This window comes from Parambassis ranga, chromosome 13 (assembly GCF_900634625.1).
Source record: "Parambassis ranga chromosome 13, fParRan2.1, whole genome shotgun sequence".
NCBI lineage: Eukaryota > Metazoa > Chordata > Actinopteri > Ambassidae > Parambassis > Parambassis ranga.
Window position 1 is genome coordinate 539251 of NC_041033.1, and position 21158 is coordinate 560408.

The window sequence follows — 21158 nt, forward strand, 5'->3', positions numbered from 1 at the left end:
CTACAGCAAACTTCATATAGGCCATAATTGTCCACCACAACAGAACCACTAGTAATGACTTGCACTTTAAGTTTTGGATAGTGGTATTCATTGCTCATAATGCAAGTCTGAACTACATAGTGAATTAGGTTTTTAATTGCATGTTTTTGTTACTTACTCAATGTGATCATCACTTTTTTGGGACAAAATGTGTCATTCACACATTGTTTGACTGCAATGGCACAATATACGATGTATAGAATAGTTATCTTCCCTGGTGATGTACAGACACAAGACATATTAGATCAAGTCCAACTACTGAGACTATGGCTATGTTACCTTGTCCAAACCTTCAATATGCCAAATATAAATTAGTACTACTAATTAGTAAATTAGTAAATTAGTGACATACTATGACACATGTTGAACGTACCCACCATCCTCTGCACTGAGGAACATACCACAGTTAGCACTATGCTGTAATGCAAACTGCATTTCATTCAAAATACTTTTTATATTAAGAGTAAAATATAGAAATATGGACACTGGATGACATCTTTGACTGGCAGCTTAAAGTGGAGTGGATCTTCATGGAAAACTATCTAGAAGTTACTAAAGCATTTCACATGCGCTGGAAGTCATTCTTATAGCTTCACTAAACAGCTTAGAGTACAAACTCAGAAAGGCACTGGCATATTGATATGATTATAGATTTAGTGGCTGGAAATATTTATTTTTTGTTTGCTTTTGTGGTACTTGTGTAAGTACGTTGACAGAAGGATGATGTCAGTCTCTAAATATACTCTAATACATACAATTATATCAAAGAAATGGGACATTTTTCTTTACAACCTACTTGGCAAGCAAAAGCCAGACATTCAGAGAGAACAAGTGACCATGACAGGTACTAAAAATACATCGAATCAAATTAAAAAAGCATTTTATCAGCTAAGGGGAAGCTCCAGTTTATGATTGACCTGGTTGGCCCTACCTGTAGTTATACATTAAGGAGGAGGACTGACTTCCCACAGCAGACTACAGATCAAAGGGATCTGGTCATTTTCCATTCTGACTACTAAACTCCAGCTTCAAAAAGGCTACTATCACACACAGCTAATGCTGCTAATCTCTTTGAACAAAGATAGACATTATGAGCTCGTATACTGATGGTTTTGTTTATGTGCTTCTTTTAAGGCTGGTCCAGCAGCTCCTGATATTCCCTCTCAGAGGATAACACTAATGTAACGTTTATATGTCTCTGTGATCTCTGTGTCATGTGCTGTCAGGAGGATCTGGGAGGATTTCAGTAAACAGAGGAAGTGAGTCATCGCTGTGCTATGGGCGCTCAAGGACAGCAGGGTGGAGCAGCCACCAGGCACAAAAACAGCAACAGGCTACAATCCGGCATCTAATGTTCTGTATGATTTCTCCTCTCTTTATCTCTGTTAAATGATTTCCACAATGTAACCACTGACACAGTGAGAATGGTTTCCGCTCCCCTGGTGATCAGGGAGCAGCTGAGGTAGCAGAGATATGCTGCTGTGGTGGAAAGTGTTACGTGCCAGGCTACATGCTGAATCTTCTCAGTCTCAGAGAAGAAACAAATTCAGGCCCCTCCCCTGTGATTACACTGACTGTACTCACACAAGCTCATTTTAGAGGCAAGTCATATGACTGCGTAACCCAAACCTGGTGTCTTCTGGCCTGGATTTGGTGGAAAAGCCCCCTGTGCACTGCAAAATAAAACGTTTGTTTCTGTTAGTACGTTTAGTTCAAATGTGCACACACAAACATCACCAATTTATGATCAAAACAAGTTATGTAATAACTCATAAAACCTATTTTTCCTCTCTAAGGCTCGGGGCAAACAGAGAATGTAAAGCAGGTTGTGTGTCTGTGTGTGTCTGTGTGTGGTTGGAGCCAACAACAACAATATCAGGTACACGTTGTTAAAATTGTCTAGAACAAGTGTTAATCAGGAATAAACATAACCATAACTAAGCTAAATATGATTTCACTTTGCAGAGACACACTGTTATCATCAGGACATATACTGTGTAAACTGGTTTGGCTGGACCTGGACCAACTAACACACCTCTTTCTAACTACAGGTTACTCCTACATCAGTGAACCACAGTATGTGTGTATCACCTTAGCAGCATACACATTTGTCTCACACTGGCCAAGCAGAGCTGTGAGGGTGTGTTTAACAAAAGACAGAGGAATGAATTCCAGATGTAGAGCATGTGTAGAGCAGTCTCTTTGAAAAACACACTGTTATTCTTTGAAGCTAGTTCAAGATGAAAAGCCTAAACCTAAACACATATAAGTACTATATGTTCTTTAATGACTCCAAAGGGTCATTTAAAGGGCTGGGTTCCTACAACATGGCAGCAGGACAGTGTCGTTGGCCTTCTTTATATTTTCAACATGGAAAGGGAGATCTTACTAAAGAAGCAGTGGCACTCCACTACCAACAGAAGCCACAGTGGTTCAAAAGAAAACTCTTGGTCTTAATACAAAACTCTGTCTGCCAGTTGTAGAACTTAACTTAATAAAATACTGTTTTCCACTGCAAGGTCTATGTATATGTGTATACACTGTATGCTTTTTCCACACCCTTATGTTGACAGCCAATGAATGGAGGTTCTACATACAGCATGGGCACACAGGTATCTGCAGCCACACATAGAAAACCAACAGAAAGAGGGTGTTGACTTAACAAGATTCTGTAGATCCTGTTCCTTTGCAAAGATGCAGATGCTTCCAGAAGCTTCTGTTGGAGAGCTAACAAAAAATTCCTTCATAACAAGTGAGAATGTTGTTATGACAAGCTAAGAACAGATTCTCCTCCCCCTTGGCACAGATGTGGCTTTTCTGGCATCTTTCCCACTCTGTGTGACTTGAAAATGAAGGTTTGAGTGATGTTCAGACCTGCATGGGTTCTGTTACATTCCACCTAAAGCTCTGCTGATGCCCAACATTAAGACACAAGCGACACATGGATACTTTTACTGTGCAAATGATGGTGGCTGGAACAGCAAGGCTCCACCTGGTAGGTATTCTGAGAAAATAGCAGCAAATCATTGCCAGACTGAAGGTTCCGGCGCATGGCGGCTTCAAGTAACTGGGTTACTTGAGTCCAATGCACAGTCAGGCAGGACAATAAAAAAGAAACAGCAAGCTAAAAGAAAGGATGAGTTTCACAGAGTCTTGCTACACACTTAAAGATTACCAGTGCTGCTGTCATTCCACACAGACTCTGTGACTAGTGTGTCTGGTAGTGAAAAACCTGACACACCCTACCTTGATTTTTACAAGCCAGAGTTTTGCTGCCACCATGTGGGCAAAAATGAAGAGCTAGTGACGTTCCAAAGTAGAAGATGTTATGTAAACCTCACTCCGAAGTCTTGTTGTGTATGTCAGATGTATGATTTCTAAGGAAATGGTTTTTCTTTCCTTAATGTGAAAGAATTGCTCAATGCACAGTATCATGTCTAGATCTTTCTCTGGCATTTGTGCTTTAATCAAATAGTTACAAGTACAAACAGGTTCGGCATGCAGGCAAAGAGAGCAGGATATAGGATGCTACCGCAATAGCAAACCACTCCATGACATGTTATATAATATCAAACAATCCTGGTAATAACTTTCTTTGACCAACCCTATGTGTTAGACTCAGGGTGGGGTATATCTTATAATGTCTTGGCTTTAGGAAAAGTATAGAAGACAGGGGGTTACACACACGTTACAATAACTTCATCATCTGGTATACAGCACATGTTGTCAGAGCTGTTCTGAGAGCCTGCTCACTTCCTCTTTCATTTCCTCGACAACAAGCTCACACACTGATTTTGGGTCACTCCCCATGTGCATCAATGATCTTTGGCCCTCATGAACCTGCCACTGTTGCACTGCCTTTCCCTCCTTGCACCACTTTTGATCCTTACTGACCACTGCAGACTGGCGACAGAGCTGCAGACTTGTCAAATACTTTTTTAAACTTGGAGGACAACATATTGACTTGTCTAATATTACCCACCCACCGAAGCCATGGTAACCAGGTAATCAGTGTTATTCAATCAACCTGTAGGGGCTCACTGTCTGATCAGATGAAAGTATGCTGTGCTGTGATGGTCAGGGGTCTGGGATAAAAACCAAACTGCAGTAAAGACTGTGGTATTGTTTATGTACAATGTGCTCTTATGAATTACATCTCTTTCAATTATGACTGAATATGTTTTCAAATTCTCTTCAATGTCAAGCAGCTGGCTAACATGTCCACCTGGTAAAGGATCATGGCTGAGAGACCTGTAGACAGCCACTGTTCTGATCAGCAGTGGTGCTCCATCTAACTAATGATGGTACCACCCTCATGGAGTCTGTTTCTGAGAGTTTGAGCAGAAACCTGCATATTAGTGTCCTGCTGGAGGTCATGTTGCAGGGCTCTGGCAGTGCTCCTCCTGCTCCTCCTTGCACACAGGAGGAGGTAGCGGTCCTGCTGCTGGGTTGTTGCCCTCCTACGGCCCCCTCCACATCTCCTGGTGTACTGGCCTGTCTCCTGGTATCTCCTCCATGCTCTGGACACTGTGCTGACAGACACAGCAAACCTTCTTGCCACAGCTCTCATTGATGTGCCATCCTGGATGAGCTGCACTACCTGAGCAGCTTGTGCAGAACCTCTCCTTTATATCTCGATGTACTCCTGTCTTATCTACACTCCTGTATTTCCTGTATTTTAAACTTTAAACGATCTTTATATATTCTTCTTTAGATTGCTGTAAACATTCATTGTTTTTGGTACTACATAGCCTACATGCAATGGCTTTTAATTTGAAGGCTCCAGGAAGTGGTTTAAAGGCGCCGCTGTCTTCTTATTTCAGTCTGCTCGTGAAGTCTTGAAGCAGTTTCATAGAAGCACAAACACGGAAATTTGTTTGACTCTGAAAGCATGCAGCGTTTAGAGGAAGCGCCAGCGGCGGCCCGCTGTCTGTGAGCCGTCCATGAGGGATGGACGGAGAAGGCAGCACGGCGGGATCAGCGACAGCCCAGGAGGCTCTGCACCAGTGCAGACTCATCCAGAACCTGGTGGACATCTCCATCTCCAGTCTGCAGGCTCTTAGGACCAGATGCGCCGCATCCAACGACCTCACCCGGCAGGAGATCCGCACTTTGGAGGTATGGTGTTCTTCACATGCTCATGTGAAGAACAGCTTCTTACGAGCTGGACAGAAGATAAGTGAGGAGTAACAGGTGCTGTGTCCCATCACAGCCGAATGGCACTGATGAAAACTGATAGATGGCTTGTCTCCTTTTTCTGCAGAAGACATTGTTTTTCTGATGTCTTGCGTGAGTGTTTCTTGTTTTTGTCACTGGTTTTCTCTACACAGGGGAAATGTATTTCCCCCATCACATTTTAGAAGCACGCTTGACCTTGGTTTAGCTCTCGCTGACTGCTTCAGTCTGCCTGCTCTTATTCAGCTACAAGCTGCTGCACAGGCTCATCACATGTAGCTCATAGTTCTGATGCTGCTGGCACATACATTTTACTTAGTGACAATATATTTCTGGTTATGACTCAGGTTTTGATAGATTCCTGCTGTAAAACACCACAGGCCAGCTTTGGCTTGTTTTCTGATGTGTAGTTAAGAGTTGAGCTGTCAGCTTCATGGTAAATGACCTTCACATTGTTTTGGATCTGGAATTTGTTCAGATCCTAAAGCTACTTTCATCTTGATGTACTAAAACTACACATATTTGTGTCCACTTACAGGGCCATTAAAACAGTGTTGGAGCTGAGTAAGAGCCATTTTATTTTTTAATCAAACCAGTATATACAGAGCAGAAACATGAGCTGTTGCACTATACTCCACCACGTCTCACCGTGCGGGCTGCTGATGTAGTCTAGTGTGTTCTATGAAGGAAAGAGGCAGCAGAGACGGGCTGGCCAGGATCTGTTATCAGCTTTCAGCTTTTGCTGTTGCACAGCACCACCCTAGCACCCAGCAACCCTAACCCTAAGCATACAGCAATTGTATGTATGTATGAATATGTAGCTTATTTGACGAAGCAGGTTGTTGGATAATTTGTGTACTGCATGTTAACACCAGCAAGATACATTGACAGACTAGACCATGTTGTGGTAGAAAGTGGTATCACAGAGGGATGTGGGTTGCAGCTTGCTCGTTATCACACTAACTTTAAATGCAAAAACTCTGGTTTGTAAAATTTAAAAACTTGTGGCATAGTGTGTCTAGAGGACTGTTCGAAGGTGGATATGTCACTTCTTCCAGCTGTTTGTAAAAGAAGACAGAAGCTCAGAAATGTTTCTTGAAATTCAAATGATAAACATGAACACATGCAGTATGCACTCACAGTATGGCTGATCAGGCCAGTCTGTAGTTTGATTTGATATACATTTCCTGTGAAACTACGTTGACAGTATTATAATTAATAGCAACTCCCTTTTACAGAAAGAAGTCTTGAATAGGGTGTGTCTCAATAAGGGGGGACCCACCTGCTAATGGTCGGCCGGGTAGAGGAGGAGAAGAAGAGGGACAGGACAGAGAGGATGAAGGAGAGAGAGAGAGAGAGAGAGAGAGAGAGAGAGAGAGAGGAACAAACATGCAGCAAACATGACTACAGACTAACTGATCAGTTTCTTCTGACACAAAGAGCTGGGTGTCATCTGCATAGCAGAGAAAAATTTGTCCTGTATAACAGGTGTAACTGAAACACAATCAGCCTGGGCACAGAACCCTGGTTCTGTGACTGAACCTTTATTATGAGGAGGAACATCTGTCTGTCTGTCTGTCTGTCTGTCTATCTATCTATCTGCCTGTCTGCCTGTCTGCCTGTCTGTCTGTCCGTCCGTCCGTCCGTCCATCCATTCATCCATCCATCCATCCATCCATCTATCTATCTATCATTGGGAGTGTAGCATTGTACATGTGGATGATGCTGTGCTGAAAACCCTTAACTGTTTGAAGAGCTGGTAGTGTCTGTCTGCTTTAATGCAGGAAGTATGCAGTGACTTTATGTTTATGTTTGATCAAGGCTGCAGCCCATCTTTGGAGTCCTGCTATTGCCCTGATCCTAACTGCCTGCACTTTGTACACCCACAATCCACCTTCCTGAATTTCTGTTTCTTTAGATAAAGGTAGTGTCGGATTTAATGCTAAAAGAAAGGGCCAAGCTGTATTATACAAGCCTCAGACACTTTTCTGTTGCTGTTTCATTTTGACTAATGTTTTATCTGATGTGTGTGCATGTGTGTGTGTGGTGAGGCTGAGGAGTGGCTGTTATTGCCCTCTCTCTTGGGCTCTTGTTGTATACATGTAAGCAGTAAGGAGCTAAAATTAGCTGCGGTCCCCTCCCACGCATTCTGAGCATGTCCTGTTTGGCAAGAAAATCCAATGACGTGGAAGACAGTGGGAGGAGATGTGCATGCTGTGTTCATTGAGTGGAGGCACTGACACAGCTTTGAAAGTTCTCTTTTTCTTCTACTGTCCTTTCATTGACTTCTTTGTTTGTTTTACAACTACATTTTACAAATACACACAAATGCAATATTGTTAACCTTACCTTTGCTTATGATTTAGTTCATGGTGTCAGGGCTGTTTATTAACTCATGCCAAATGTAACGGTTGCAGGAAAAAATGGATGAAAGTGTGGAATAAAGTGAATAAGAGGCATTAGAAAATAGATAGATCAATATACTGTACTGAGCCTGCAGGTGGAAATTGTTAAATGGAATGGTTTCACTTCATGTGATAGTGGGGACATGAACACATCATCTGAAGAGGAAATGTCTTCTATTGTATGCTCGAGTTTAAAAAGTAATTTATCTGCTGATTATAAGAGGTTCCTGTAAGGCTGCTGTAAGCTCTTACAGCAGCAAATGTATCAGTCACAGATAAAAAAAACACATGCACATATTATCATGCATGAATACATGTGCACAAAATACAACTTAAACTTTCAACCAAGTCATTGTTTTATTGTGTCCGACAACAGATGCTGAGCGGGGACAGCTGTGTAGTGTACAGTTGATGCTTAATGACCTGGCAGAGCTCAGCCCAAAGATTCTCTTTCAGACTCATTGCACAGGGATGGGACACATGGAAAAATCCTTATGTCTTTATTCTTCAGCCTGTCATCGATGAAGTTGGTTTCCCAGTGTAGTTCCATTATGGGCTCATATGAATAAGGTGTATGTAAAATGTTAGGGCTGGACTTGGTCACCATGGTACCCAGGAAAACATTAGAGAATGTGTTTGCAGCTGAAATCACATTGTTTCCAAGAATATGTTGAGTGTTGTGTAAGGGTTTGTTTTAACCAACATCAAGTATTTTTAACCTAAACAAGAGGATTGAATCCATCTATTGTCCAAACGGTCTAGTTCATCAGAATCATGGTAGCAACAGTGGGATCAATACTGTAATCCATATATTTGCAGTCATGTAAATTGGTAGTTTATCATTGTATTAATTTTAATCAAGGTATATCCAGCAGCAGCTGGTAGCAGCTTTTGAAGTGGAACATTTCAGTTGCTTTTGTGTTGATTAGAGTCTGGAAAGCCCCATGTGGTTTTCCACTCGCCTGCTCGTCTTCTCTCTTGTCATTGGCCTGCTCTCATCTTTTTCTCCCTATTCTGACCTTTTTGTTAAGCTTTCTTCTTTCACACACCCCCTCTGTGTTCTTTTCACTGTCAAAGCTGGCCTACACAAAACCAAGGCATGCTGATCTGTTATCTCTGTACCTAAAAGTGGCAGATTATAAATGACATGCCACTTTTGATCACTTCTCACCTCTCTGTGTGTTTAAATACAATATTGTTGTTTTTGTTCATAACAATATATAATACCTATAAAGAACACTGTGGTTTTGTACCAGGCTGTAAACATGTTTTTTTTCTGCGGTTTGACACAGTTGTGTTGTGTGTTCATTCATTTCTCAGCGATGAATGATGTTGCTGTATCTTAGTGTGTCAGACTTAGCTGGAAGGCTGAGCTGTGCTCACATTGTACAGTGACTCAAGAAAGATGGCGTATTCTTAACAGATGTATAGGAAAATACTGACAGGCTAGTTGTATTTGTAAAGCTGTGGCTGTGAACACATTGTCACCTTACCCAACACTGTGTGCAAGTGTGTGTTTGTCTTGTGATGTTTTTAATCTTCTAAAAAGCTATCCATTCCAGTCCCTATCCAATCATTGTGTCTGATGAAAAAAGGAGACCCGATGGTGTGAGAAATGTGATGCTCTTTACACTCTGTGCACCGTCTGCAGCCTGTGACACATGTAACGCAGTCATCATGTAACAGATCTGTGGGAGATGCAGACACAGATAAACACTGCTCTTGCAGGACCAGGTGTTGCTTTGTGCAAATTTACACTTGTTGTGCTCATTTCATCCAAGGGTCAATTAGTTACCTCAGGCCGCTCAAACACAAAGGACTACACTTTTCCCACATATTGTAGATAGCTTTGCATATTTAATGCACGTGTGAGCACCCCACTTCACTAAAATAAGGCTACTGAGAGAGTGCAGAATGCAGCACTGAGTCAATAAGTAAGTGTGTGTGTATAAAGACCTTGATTAAAGTGTGTTACCGGATCAGTCTGCTCTCTGCAGATTTGAGTTGGATTCCTAGAGGGCAGCACCAGCAGACACTATCTGTCTCACAGGGTGAACTGCCTCTGGACACATTTGGATAGACATACAATCAATCAGGGAAACAAGGCATGTGAGTCAGTGAAGGAGTGTTGGTTTTGCTATAAAAACTTGAAAGAGTAACACACATGTACAATCTTAACCTTTCTGAGCCTTAAAGTCTGTATGTATCTGTACATTCCCCCTAGCCGCCAAAAAAATCTCAACATCTCAAAAATGAACACTGTAAGCTGATGCGGGGTGTTCTAAGAAGCTCTCCATCACTTTACAAGTATACTTTGCCAAATAATGTTAAGTATTATTTTAGCTGCGTTTCTGTGTCCAAACGAACCACAGACTCGCTGCTATGGTGCAGCTTGGAAAAAGGGTTCTGCTGCAGTGTCGCAGGCAGTGCAGTCCATGCCCTTACAAGACATGTTCCAAAACACGCCCACTGAGTACTGACCATGCAGGACGCCTGTCTGTGCCAACAGAGAACAAGATGAATATACAGAAGCAGAATGGATAACTCACTGAGCTAAGGTGGGAGTGTTAAAAATCTATTTAATAAACATAGTTTCATATATTTGCATTTTTTCAGTGTGTTGTAAGTATCATTAATATGCCTGTTTAACACAGTGCAGATGGACTTTGTGTGCACTCTTATTAATGAAGTTGTGCTGGGGTTTATTGAATGTGTCTGGAACATTATGTTGTAGTTATACAGTATGTGCAGGGTTGCTTATGTTTTTGCAGAGGTAGCATTACTTGGGCAACAGTGAGACGCCACAAGAAAAAATGAGGGATGAAGGCCAAACTGCCATTCTTCCTTTACTGTAAATGCAAAAGATGAACCCTGTGTCATACAGTGTGTTCCAAAATAATTCGTCAGTTATTTCCTTTTCAAGGTTGAACCTTTAAAACCTGAACCCAGCTGGATAAGTTGGAAAGTGTCAATCTTCCTTTCCAGTGTAGAAAGTAACAACCAGCGTGCATTTGCCAGTAAAGATTTGTTACGGAGCCCTGATGTTGACAAATCAAAACTATTAGTTATATAGTTATGTGAAAGATAATGATACTAGTAATAACTGTAATAATACTAATACTGTGTGGGAAAATGATGGTGGCGGAGTGTCTATAGCCCATATACATCAGCTCATTTTTCATTTAGAAATTGGGCTGCATGTTTTTTTTAAGTAGCATTAGAAACTGGTCATTGTTAAACAACCTTAAGGTTCTGAAATTATTCATGTAATATATTGTATTTTAAAGGTAAAATCATCTTAAAAAGATGGTTTGACAAACACCTTGTTGTTGGTCCACATGATTTTTATGCAATAGGAAAACATAACACAAATATTTTCGGTTGTTTTTTGGATTTTTATGGTCTTTTGTCTTCCTCAACCACCAGAGCATTCTGTGTTCGTTTTGTAGGTGGCATGTTTGCTACAAAACACTTATGGCTACAGCTGGACACACTTTTCTTAGACAGCTTCGCTGACCACTCTACAGAAGCCTTGTGTATAACATGGAGGTTTTTAACAGTCAACACATGTAACGATATGTTAATTCCACTATGAGAGAGATTGGATTTGGACACTTGTGCATATCAGCATTGACCACTATATAAATTGAAAAAGATGCACTCTGTACTCTGGCCTATAACTCTTGTATTGTCCTAGTTCAGTTACAATAGATTTGTGGTTTGGATCTTACAGCCAGATGAGTTTGGTCTGTAAATGTAGCTCACTGGGGAACAATGCTGCTTTCTCAAGGGGACTGGCACAAGGTGCTGACAGTGTTTAGTGGAGAAAACCCTGCAGCTCTGTGGGCAGATATCTGTGATCTCTGCGTGCCCTGTTGTCACCTCAGTGTTTCCATGGTGTCAGAAGCAGAGACAATGAGGCGTGAGAATAGAATCTGTGTGCAGCCTTAACGTACACAAAAGTAATAAAGGATGGGAACTATAATAAATGGTGGTAACCCCAATATTTTTACCTCACACTGAACTTTATGAAATCATCTGAGATTTAAGCAGTAATGCATTTATGTCAAACCACTTCTTAGAGTTAGTCATTTTAACATGGTACCATGGAGGTCTAGGGCAATGACAGACATTTGAAGCCACCCTTAAGTGGGGTTTAGAAGAGCTGCAGCTTCAGGCTTCCTTCGACCAGGACGCTGCCAAAGACAACATTTTTTAAATGTCTTTTTAGCTTTCAGAGATCCTGAGCTGCTTGGTGTGTTTCCTCCTGGGTATTGTTGATCTGATTGGATGAAGTTAGCCCTTAATAGACTGCTTCTGTATCATCTGCTACATTAGGTCAGAAGGAAACTACTCCCCCACTAAGATATCTGATTTGTGTACTGTAGGTGTATGTTTGGAGGACAAGTTGATCCTGGAAGGAAACAGTACAATTAAAAACAATAAACATCCTTCAAAGCTTTTATACTTACTTCAGGGGTTAGCAGTGGCTCAGTGGTAGAGCAGGGTTGTCCAATAACCGGAAGGTTGGTGGTTCGATCCCATCTCCTCCCTAAGTCACTGTTGTGTGTTCTTGGGCAAGACACTTCACCCTAGCCTGTGGCGCGCCTTGCTAGTCATTGTATGACACTGCTTGTGCAGCAGCCGTAACGAATTTCCCTCTGGGGATTAATACAGTATCTAAAATAAAATAAAAAATAAAAATATCTGTGGTTACTTACAATGATTTGATGTTCAAAGGACAGTCTCAGCTGATCTAAATCATTGTTGAACTGCAACTCTTATTCAGTGATAGATAATTTGAGGAGACACTTGAGAAAAGACCTTTGTACTGTGTGATTTACAAAGTTTAAACCCAACCCACCAAGTTGCTTCACACTTACAATAACTGATGGTTAAACAGAAGATGTCTGCTGTGGACCACCTTTGGGGGATTTCCTCCAACTCTGCCATGTCATTTCTCACTGCTGCTTGCATACATACACTGCTTGACATTTATGGCTCATACAGCATAAAGGTCATGTCTCATAGCTGTTGAAATCAGACCTAAGCCATAGGTCTACTCACAAAAACATAGAAGTGATGTAAAGCATTAAAACTGTGAATAGATCACATTTATATATACATATGTGTAATCTTGTATTTCTGCTTATCCTCTGAGAGTGTTTGTGCCGGGACATAGTGAAGCAGTCTGTGGTGTGTTGGCTTCCCCTACAGGTGAAGCTAACCAAGTACATGTGGACCCAGCTGCAGATAAAGCAGAGTGTGCCGGAGAGGGAGAGGCCTCAAGCCCTGGCTGGATATCCAAGACTAGGGGACTGGCTCCTGACAGCTGACTTCACACTACAGTTCATACAGGTGTGTATGCAGTTTTATGAGCTTTGGGCATAATTAAGCAAAAAAAAACACATTTCTGAGTCAACGTCAAAGTCAAAGTCAGCCTTTGACTTTGACCTGGGGGGAGGTGTCAGGGAAGGGGGAGAAAGTGGGGCGCAGCAGGGAGAGAGTTCAGCTTCCTGACAGCCTGGTGGATGAAGCTGTCCCTCAGTCTGCTGGTCCTGGCCCGGAGGCTGCGCAGTCTCTTTCCTGATGGCAGAAGACTAAAGAAGCGGTGTGAAGGTTGGGTGGGGTCTCCTGTGATGCAGAGGGCCTTTCGGGTGAGACGGCTGTCGTAGAGGTCTTGGAGGGAGGGGAGAGGGACGCCGGTGATCCTCTCAGCTGCTCTCACTATGCGATGAAGCGTCTTCCTGCAGGTGGCGGTGCAGGCTCCGTACCACACAGTGATGCAGCTGGACAGGATGCTCTCAACAGCCCCTCTGTAGAAGGTGCACAGGATGGAGGGAGGGGCTCTGGCTCTTTTGAGCTTGTGGAGGAAGTAGAGGCGCTGCTGTGCCTTCTTGGTCAGTGATGCAGTGTTGTTAGTCCAGGAGAGGTCCTCAGTGATGTGCACACCCAGGAACTTGGTGCTGCTCACCTGCTCCACAGCAGCACCGTCGATGGTCAGAGGGGTGTGCTGACTGTGTGCTCTCCTGTAGTCCACAACCATCTCCTTTGTCTTCTCCACATTCAGGGAGAGGTTGTGGTCTCTGCACCACTCGGCCAGAAGGTGCACCTCATTCCTGTATTGTGTTTCATCTCCACCGGAGATGAGACCCACCACAGTTATGTCGTCCGCAAACTTCACAAAGATGTTGGTGTTGTGTGTTGGCGTGCAGTCATGGGTCAGCAGAGTGAAGAGGAGGGGGCTCAGCACACATCCTTGGGGAGCCCCGGTGTTCATTATGATGGTGCTGGATGTGTTTCTGCCGACCCGCACTGTCTGAGGTCTCCCGGTGAGGAAGTCCAGCAGCCAGTTGCACAGCAAGGTGTTCAGCCCCAGCTGGTCCAGTTTGTTGATGAGCTGCTGTGGGATGATGGTGTTGAATGCTGAGCTGAAGTCTATGAACAGCATTCGAACGTATGAGTCTTTATTTTCCAGGTGGGTGAGAGCTGTGTGGAGTGCTGTGGAAACAGCATCACTGGTTGACCGGTTGGGCCGATATGCAAACTGGAAGGGGTCCAGGGAGGGAGGGAGGGCCGTCTTGATGTGTTTCATGACTAACCGTTCGAAGCACTTCATGATGATGGGTGTGAGTGCTACTGGACGGTAGTCATTGAAGCAGGCGGGGGTGGACTTCTTTGGCACAGGGATGATCGTGGTGGCTTTGAAGCAGGTGGGGACAACAGCCTGGCTCAGTGAGATGTTGAAGATGTCTGTAAACACCTCAGCAAGCTCCTCAGCACAGTCTCTGAGCACACGGCCAGGTATGTTGTCAGGACCAGGAGCTTTGCATGCGTTGATCTGGCTGAGAGATGTCTTCACGCTGGCTCGGGACAGGGAAAATACCTGGTCAGTGGGAGAGGATGTGATCTTTTGTGCAGGAGTGCTGTTGAGTGCTTCAAAGCGTCCGAAGAAGTCATTCAGCTGGTTCAGCAGAGAGGTGTCGCTGTCACAGGTCTGTGGTGGGGGCTTGTAGTCTGTGATGGTCTGTGTCCCTGCTGTCGCTGAAGTGGTGGGCAACCCTCCTGGAGTACTGCCTCTTCGCCTTCCTGATGCCACAGGACAGGTCGGCTCTGGCTAACCTTAGGCTGGTGTCATCGCCTCTTCTGAAGGCAGCATTCCTGGCCCTCAGCAGCCTGTAGACCTCCCCTGTCAGCCATGGTTTCTGACTGGCTCGAATGCTGACAGTCCTGGTTTCAGTTACATCATCAATACATTTGGTGATGTAAGCAGTGACAGTCTCTGAGTACTCCTGGAGGTCAGTGCAGTTGTTGTGGGTTGCAGCCTGCTTAAACACATCCCAGTCTGTTGTGTCAGTCCTGTAAAGCTCCTGTGGCTCCCTCCAGCCACACTCTCACATCTTTTCGGACCGGTTTGGCAGCTTTTACCAGTGGTCTGTATGCTGGCATTAGCATAACAGTGATGTGATCAGAAGCTCCGAGGTGGGGGAGGGGGGGGGGGGCTTTGTAAGCGCCTCTCTGGGTGGTGTAAACATTGTGTGTGTTGTTGCCACGAGTTGGAAAGTCTATGTGTTTGTAAAGTTTTGGAAACACAGTCTTGGGGTCTGCATGGTTGAAATCACCTGAGGTTTAGGTTGAAGTTGAACAGTTTGTCTTATCACAGTTAAACACATTTTAAACCATACAATGAGATTCCTACTGACATGCTTCCCTTTACATTGTAATAGCAATAATATAATAACTTGCCAGGATAAAAGTCATAGATTGCCCACTTCACGGTGTTGATGCTTGTCTGGAGATGTCACAGTCCTGGAAAATCCCAGACAATCAGTCAGCTGCTGCCTGTTTGTGTTGTGCAAAGCCTGTTAGTGCCTCCGTTGTAACTGAATGCCTGTTGATCAGTCAGGTTTGGAAAAAGTTGTCAAAGGCTTTCCCAGATTGCAAGATGCAGCCTCATGATAGGTGCACTTCATGTTGGTCCACATTTTTCTGTCTTTGCTATAGTTATTGGATGAGTTCTTGTCAGTTTTGTTACCAGCGCTACCTTTTTTTACCTTTCTTAATTGTTTCTGTTTAATGTTTCCTCAGTTTTATCCACTTAGATAAGTTAAGTTAATAAGTTAAGCATTGACAACACACAAACAGGCTGGTAAATGATTTCACTGTTGGTATAATAATGTATGCATGTGTCTGTGTTTGTGGTACGCTCTAATTACAACCAACCAGCCAAACTGGTTGGATCTCTACCTATTTGTAAACATTATGGCTTTAGTAAGAGAAATAACCCCAAAGGGTTTTACACCTCGCGATTATCAGCAGGAACAAACTGGTAAATATATTTATTTCTATTTTTGATCTATTTTATCATGAAAGCCTATAAAAACAGCCTGCTCCTAGAGGTCACCAGGTCCTGCAGTTTTTGACTCTTCTGCAAAGGCTTCATTTCTCAGCCCCAGAGGTCGCTGCTTATTTATGACTCGTTGTAAGTGGCAGCTTCACTTTTATTTTTTCAGTTGGGATTAACAAGACAAATCCATTAAAGGCTGCTTTGACTCAAAGAACCACCTTGTGGTAAAAAAGTAGACATTTTCAAGTGTTTACAAGCTGTGGCTAGCTGCTAGCATATACATAGTATAGACACATATATCTGTGGATGCTCTCATTCATCCAGGTCAGAGTCATTTCCAAGAGTTTAAATCGAGATGACTGGACTCAAGGATTGTTGTTTGAAGACGTTTCACCACTCCCCCAAGTGGCTTCTTCAGTTCTGCAACTATTCTGGTTGGGAATCTGAGTTTTATGTGTTCAGGACCTCTGTGGGTGGATCTTGCAGGAGCTCACATGACTATGATCCCTATAGTTGGTTAATGGCTAGTTAACAACCAGAAACTGTGTCTGGGTCATGTGCAGGACTAGTTGACGGCCCATCGTTAGAGTTTGAGTGGGAGTGAAGTCTGCTAGGAAGGGATGAAGGGACAGAGCTGTAAACAGGTGAGCTACTCCTCCTCTGCTTAGAGAGGGTTTTTTTAATTTCACATAGATGCTTCTTTGACTCCTCTGTCATACCATCTGTCCTCCCTGTCTAGGATCTGGACATTATTATCCTCAAAGGAATGGCCACTCTCTTTGAGGTGGAGGTGAACTGCTGAGTCTTGTCCTGAGGAGGTGGGGTTAGGGTTAGGGTTAGGGTTAGGGACAAACGGAAAATTCCAAGTATATAAAACAAGACCCAGGTAAAAAAAATCAGGGCGGCGCAGGTAATCTGCAAAGGGTGAAACACAAGAGGAAGTAAAACAGACAGGGAGACACAAGGAAGCAGTACTTTCAAAATAAAACAGGAAACCCGACAAAGAATTCACAAAAACACCCGAATACAAGATAAACTAGGAAAATCAAGGGTTCAAAGGAAAAGTTGACTGAGGATCAGGACAGTTTCAATGAAATTAAAATGAATTGCCTACTAAAAATGGTTTGTCTGTTGCTCCTGTTTCCTCTTTTTGCATTTTGACGCTGCTTACAACCTGGTTACAATCCATCAAAGCAAAATTTCAATACTTTTTTTCCGGTGTGTAGACATTCAAAGACGCTTGACAAAATATATATTTGTGTCTATTTGAATACAATGATGCAGCATAGCTGTGATTGTATAAAGACACAAACTGTGGTGACTGCGGTGACAGTGACTGTCAGACTAATCATTAGCCGCCTCGTGTAAGTTTGATTAGCCTATGTAGGATAACATTGTGGGATTGAATCTGCAGTATGGTGAGTGCTGTTAGAAGGCTGACAGTCCGGGTGAGGTCTGGCAGCGGAGCCCTGCTGTGTGCTGGTTGGACAGGGTCCTGCAGTGTTTTTAAGAGTCGCAGCCTTTCTGCTCTGTGTGATGAGCACTCACCCAAACTAGAATGTGTTGAGTCAGCTGCTCTGCAAGCTTCTGTCCCTCCCCAGTGAGCTATTTATACACACCCAAACCAGCCACACAGACACACACACAAGGACATACACATGCCTGATCTGCACACACAGACCTTAGCAGACTTGAATACACCTTGTAAACAATAGTGCAAGCAAGCAGTGGCTGTGTTGAGAAGGAAGTGACAGGTGGGTTCAGAGAGGAGGAGACACTCTGGCTGCATGGGATCGCTGGACGTTTAGCAGAGCTCACAGGACCATATGTAGGACACGGAGGTAGGACAACAACTCAACATTACATTTGACTTTTTTTTAGGCATGTATTGCCTCGTAGGGTTTTCTTCCACTATCTGTGAGTGTGTTATTATGCATGGAGATGGCCTACTTGCTTTATGTATTAGTAGATAACACAGTTAACACAGTTAAATGCAAAGTGTGTGATGAAACACCTGGCCAGGGATGATAGCAAAACCCTGCCCTGTCTAAATTTGGTAAATGCACCCTCCATATCACCGGGCAAGGTAAAACAAAATGTAAACACTTGTTAAACATTGTATTTCGGACATCAAATCTCTGTGTTCAATTCACAATTGTGTACATAGAGCTAGTGGTAAATGAGCTACAGATCAGTTTGTGTGCCGATGTTTTGTCTTGGTTGCTGTGCTTCAGGTAGGATCTGCTAGTTCTGACCAGCAACAGTGGTCAGTCTGTGAGCTGTTGCTTGCTTTACACTGTGAGTCACTCTGCAGGAATGCATGGTCACTGAGCAGACTGAGATTACAATAGGTGACAGGGCTGCTTGTGTTGACCACGTCTTCACGCCGGCATCTATACATGTGTGTGACTAAGTAACCTTATTCAAATCAAATGCATAACAGTATGTGTGCCCGTGGTGTGACTTGGAGGTGAAAAGCTTTGCGTTGCTCACTGTTCAGTAGTTCATGTTGGGGCCCCCAGCAATCTAGCATGATCTAGTAGCATGACTAAGACAATGCCTGACTTAGTTAAGCCTGCTCTAGCTGTAGCTTTAGTCAAACCTGCAAAATGACTATAACAATTACTGTATAGGTTCTGGACCACTATGGCTTGGACAACTGTGGGCTTTGTCAAATCTTAAAGGTGGAGGTGGTTACTTCCTCCTGAACCCAAATTAGAAACTGGTTCCACTGGAAATGTGTCTGGTAGCTAAAGGCACGTTCTACTTTTGCAGGTTCTGGGAACCATGAGTAAACCTGCAGTCTCAGAGCAGAGGACTCTATTTAGATATAAAGGAACCTGGCCATTAAGGGCCTTGTATGTAAACAGAAGAATTTTAAAGTCAAGTCTGGACTTTACTGGAAGCCAGTGAAGAGAATGTAGAACAGGAGAGATGTTTCTTTTTGCTGATTGCTGTCAGAACTGTGGCTGCTGCATTGTGGATGAGCTGCAGACTTCTCAGAGGGCTATTTTGGTTTCCTCTGGCTACAGCTGGGTGTCATCAACATGGCAGTAAATATTTGTGCCGTGCATCTGAATGTTTTGTAGAGGAAGCATGTATTAAGTGAAGAGAATGGGCCTGGGCACAGAACAGTTACACTTCTTTGTTCTGAATGCTTAACAGTGTTTGTTTTTTGAGGCTATTTTGATGAACACTTACTCTTTGTGCTTGATATACTTTGGGAGGATGGAGAACAGACATCAGTTCTTTTGATGTGTTGGGAAGACTCAGAAATGGAAAACTGTTTTATAATGTGTGCATGCCTCTGCTTTTGCATTTTGCAAGTGCGTTCCTGTCATGTACTTCTGTGCAGAACTGAGCAGTAACCCCTGAGGCAGAGCTGGGAACAGACCTGTTCTCAAAGTATTACAGTAAAGACACAGAGATAAGGAGAGTGGTGTACGCTGACAGCTGCAGGCCCTTTGTCTGCTTCCTGTAATGGCATGTAGTAAGAATCCTTGCTTTCCTAATGAACTGCAGAAGTGTGACCATGCATGGCATGCAAAGGGCATATTATTATTTACCTGTTTGCATTTTCACAAACCAGTTTGTTTATCTAATCTGCATATTAACTGTAGAAAGCCTGCAGATCATGCTTTCTTGTCATGCGTCAGTAAATCAAGGTTTCTAAATTGTGCGGAGGAGTGCAGAATGTAAGGATTTCTGCAGGAATAAATTATGTACAATTGGTTGTATATTGGGCCGGCGTGGTAGTGCAGTGGTTAGCACTGTCATCTCACAGGTTCCATTCTGACCGGGGCCTTCTGTTTGGAGTTTGCACGTTCGCCTGCGTGGGTTTTCCTCCCACATTCTAAAGATGTGCTTGTTAGGTCAATTGGTGACTCTAAATTGCCCGTAGCTGAAGTGTGAGTGTGAATGGTTCTTTGTCTGTATGTTGTCCTGTGATGGACTGGTGACCTGTCTAGGGTGTACCCTGCCTCTCACCCGTAGACAGCTGGGATAGGCCCCCTGTGGATGGAAGGTTCAGCAGTTCTTCCTATATTTATCCTTCTATATTTAAAGACCTTCTATATTTATCCATTTATTTCTTTAACTGTGCAAATATGATCAATTAATGAGAGGATGATCTCTGGTGGAGTGGGTGTGAGTGAGTCTCTGGCTTTGTCATGGTTTTCCATCTTTTTTTCTGTTGTTTATATCTGCATGTCTGGTTGTAGTACAGGTGTAGGGGTTTGGTAGTGTAGCTGCCCAATAAGTGGCGAAATGCCAGTCATGAAAGTGGGTGCAGAGATTTAAAATTTTACACGCTGCCACGCAATCAGACTCATGCCAACTGTGAAATCCTCAGTGGAAGGGCTAGTCTGGGGGCTGATGGAGTGATGGGGTACAACTGGCTGCCTCCTGCATGATTGGTGTGAAAGCACTACCAAAAGTAATGTGTTAGTTAACTATAGTTATACAGGTTACATTTACTCTTAATCTTCTGCCGTTCAATCCAGTCGAAAGGATAATTATTTCCAATGTCCCACTGGTCATTGAAAAGATGAACCCAAGAAGAAGGGAAAGCATGATCCTTGTTAGGACTGTAACAGAGGGGGTGAGCAGCTGGGGTGGCGGGTGGAAAATAAGATGGCCATGGTGAAGGGCAACACTCCCCTAAGCATTCGCTAGAAAGTTTTTCAGTAAAAGTAACTAGTTGGCCGATAACTTATTACTGCAGAGGGGTAGACCACCCACCCTTGAATTAGAGCAGCACAGAATCAGCAGGGAGGCAGATCACTTAAGTAGCACAGCAGCAGGATTATTGTGAGATTTGTGAGTTCTCAGGTAACTCGGGTAAATCCATCCTGCCACTCGTACATCTATGAATTGTGCCTGGACAAATTGGTTTGGCTGAAGTTCATGTTCATAACTTTGTAGCCTGGTTTAACTCTATACTGGAGCGAGGACTGAAATTGTCCTGTGTTCTAATCATACAGGATAAACTGCTAATGCTGTGCATGAAATAATAATAGTAAGCAACATTTATACTGTTTCCATCCATAATACAGCCACTGTGTGTTCTATATAATCTATTCAGTATTTATATCACTTACAGTGTACACTGATTCACACGTAGTATGTACTTTATATGTACATTTCCCTCTTATTTTATTAAAGTAGCACTGAGGAGAGATGTTTTATGGTTA

General features: G+C 43.2%; 1 protein-coding gene across 4 annotated transcripts in view; it reads left to right on the top strand.

Moving 5' to 3' along the window:
* Window positions 1–4900: 4900 nt before the first annotated feature.
* LOC114444867 (kinase suppressor of Ras 1-like) overlaps window positions 4901–21158 on the top strand; it is a 33764-nt gene continuing 17506 nt past the window's right edge. For 2 of the 4 annotated variants that reach the window (XM_028419733.1, XM_028419734.1), the window contains exons 1-2: window positions 4901–5157; window positions 12837–12977. In XM_028419733.1, coding sequence (XP_028275534.1) covers window positions 4990–5157; window positions 12837–12977 — 309 coding nt within the window. In that variant the 5' untranslated portion in view covers window positions 4901–4989. Of the gene's footprint in view, window positions 5158–12836; window positions 12978–17593; window positions 17808–21158 lie in introns of those variants that run through there. The other 2 variants (XM_028419735.1, XM_028419737.1) reach the window with 2 other exon arrangements.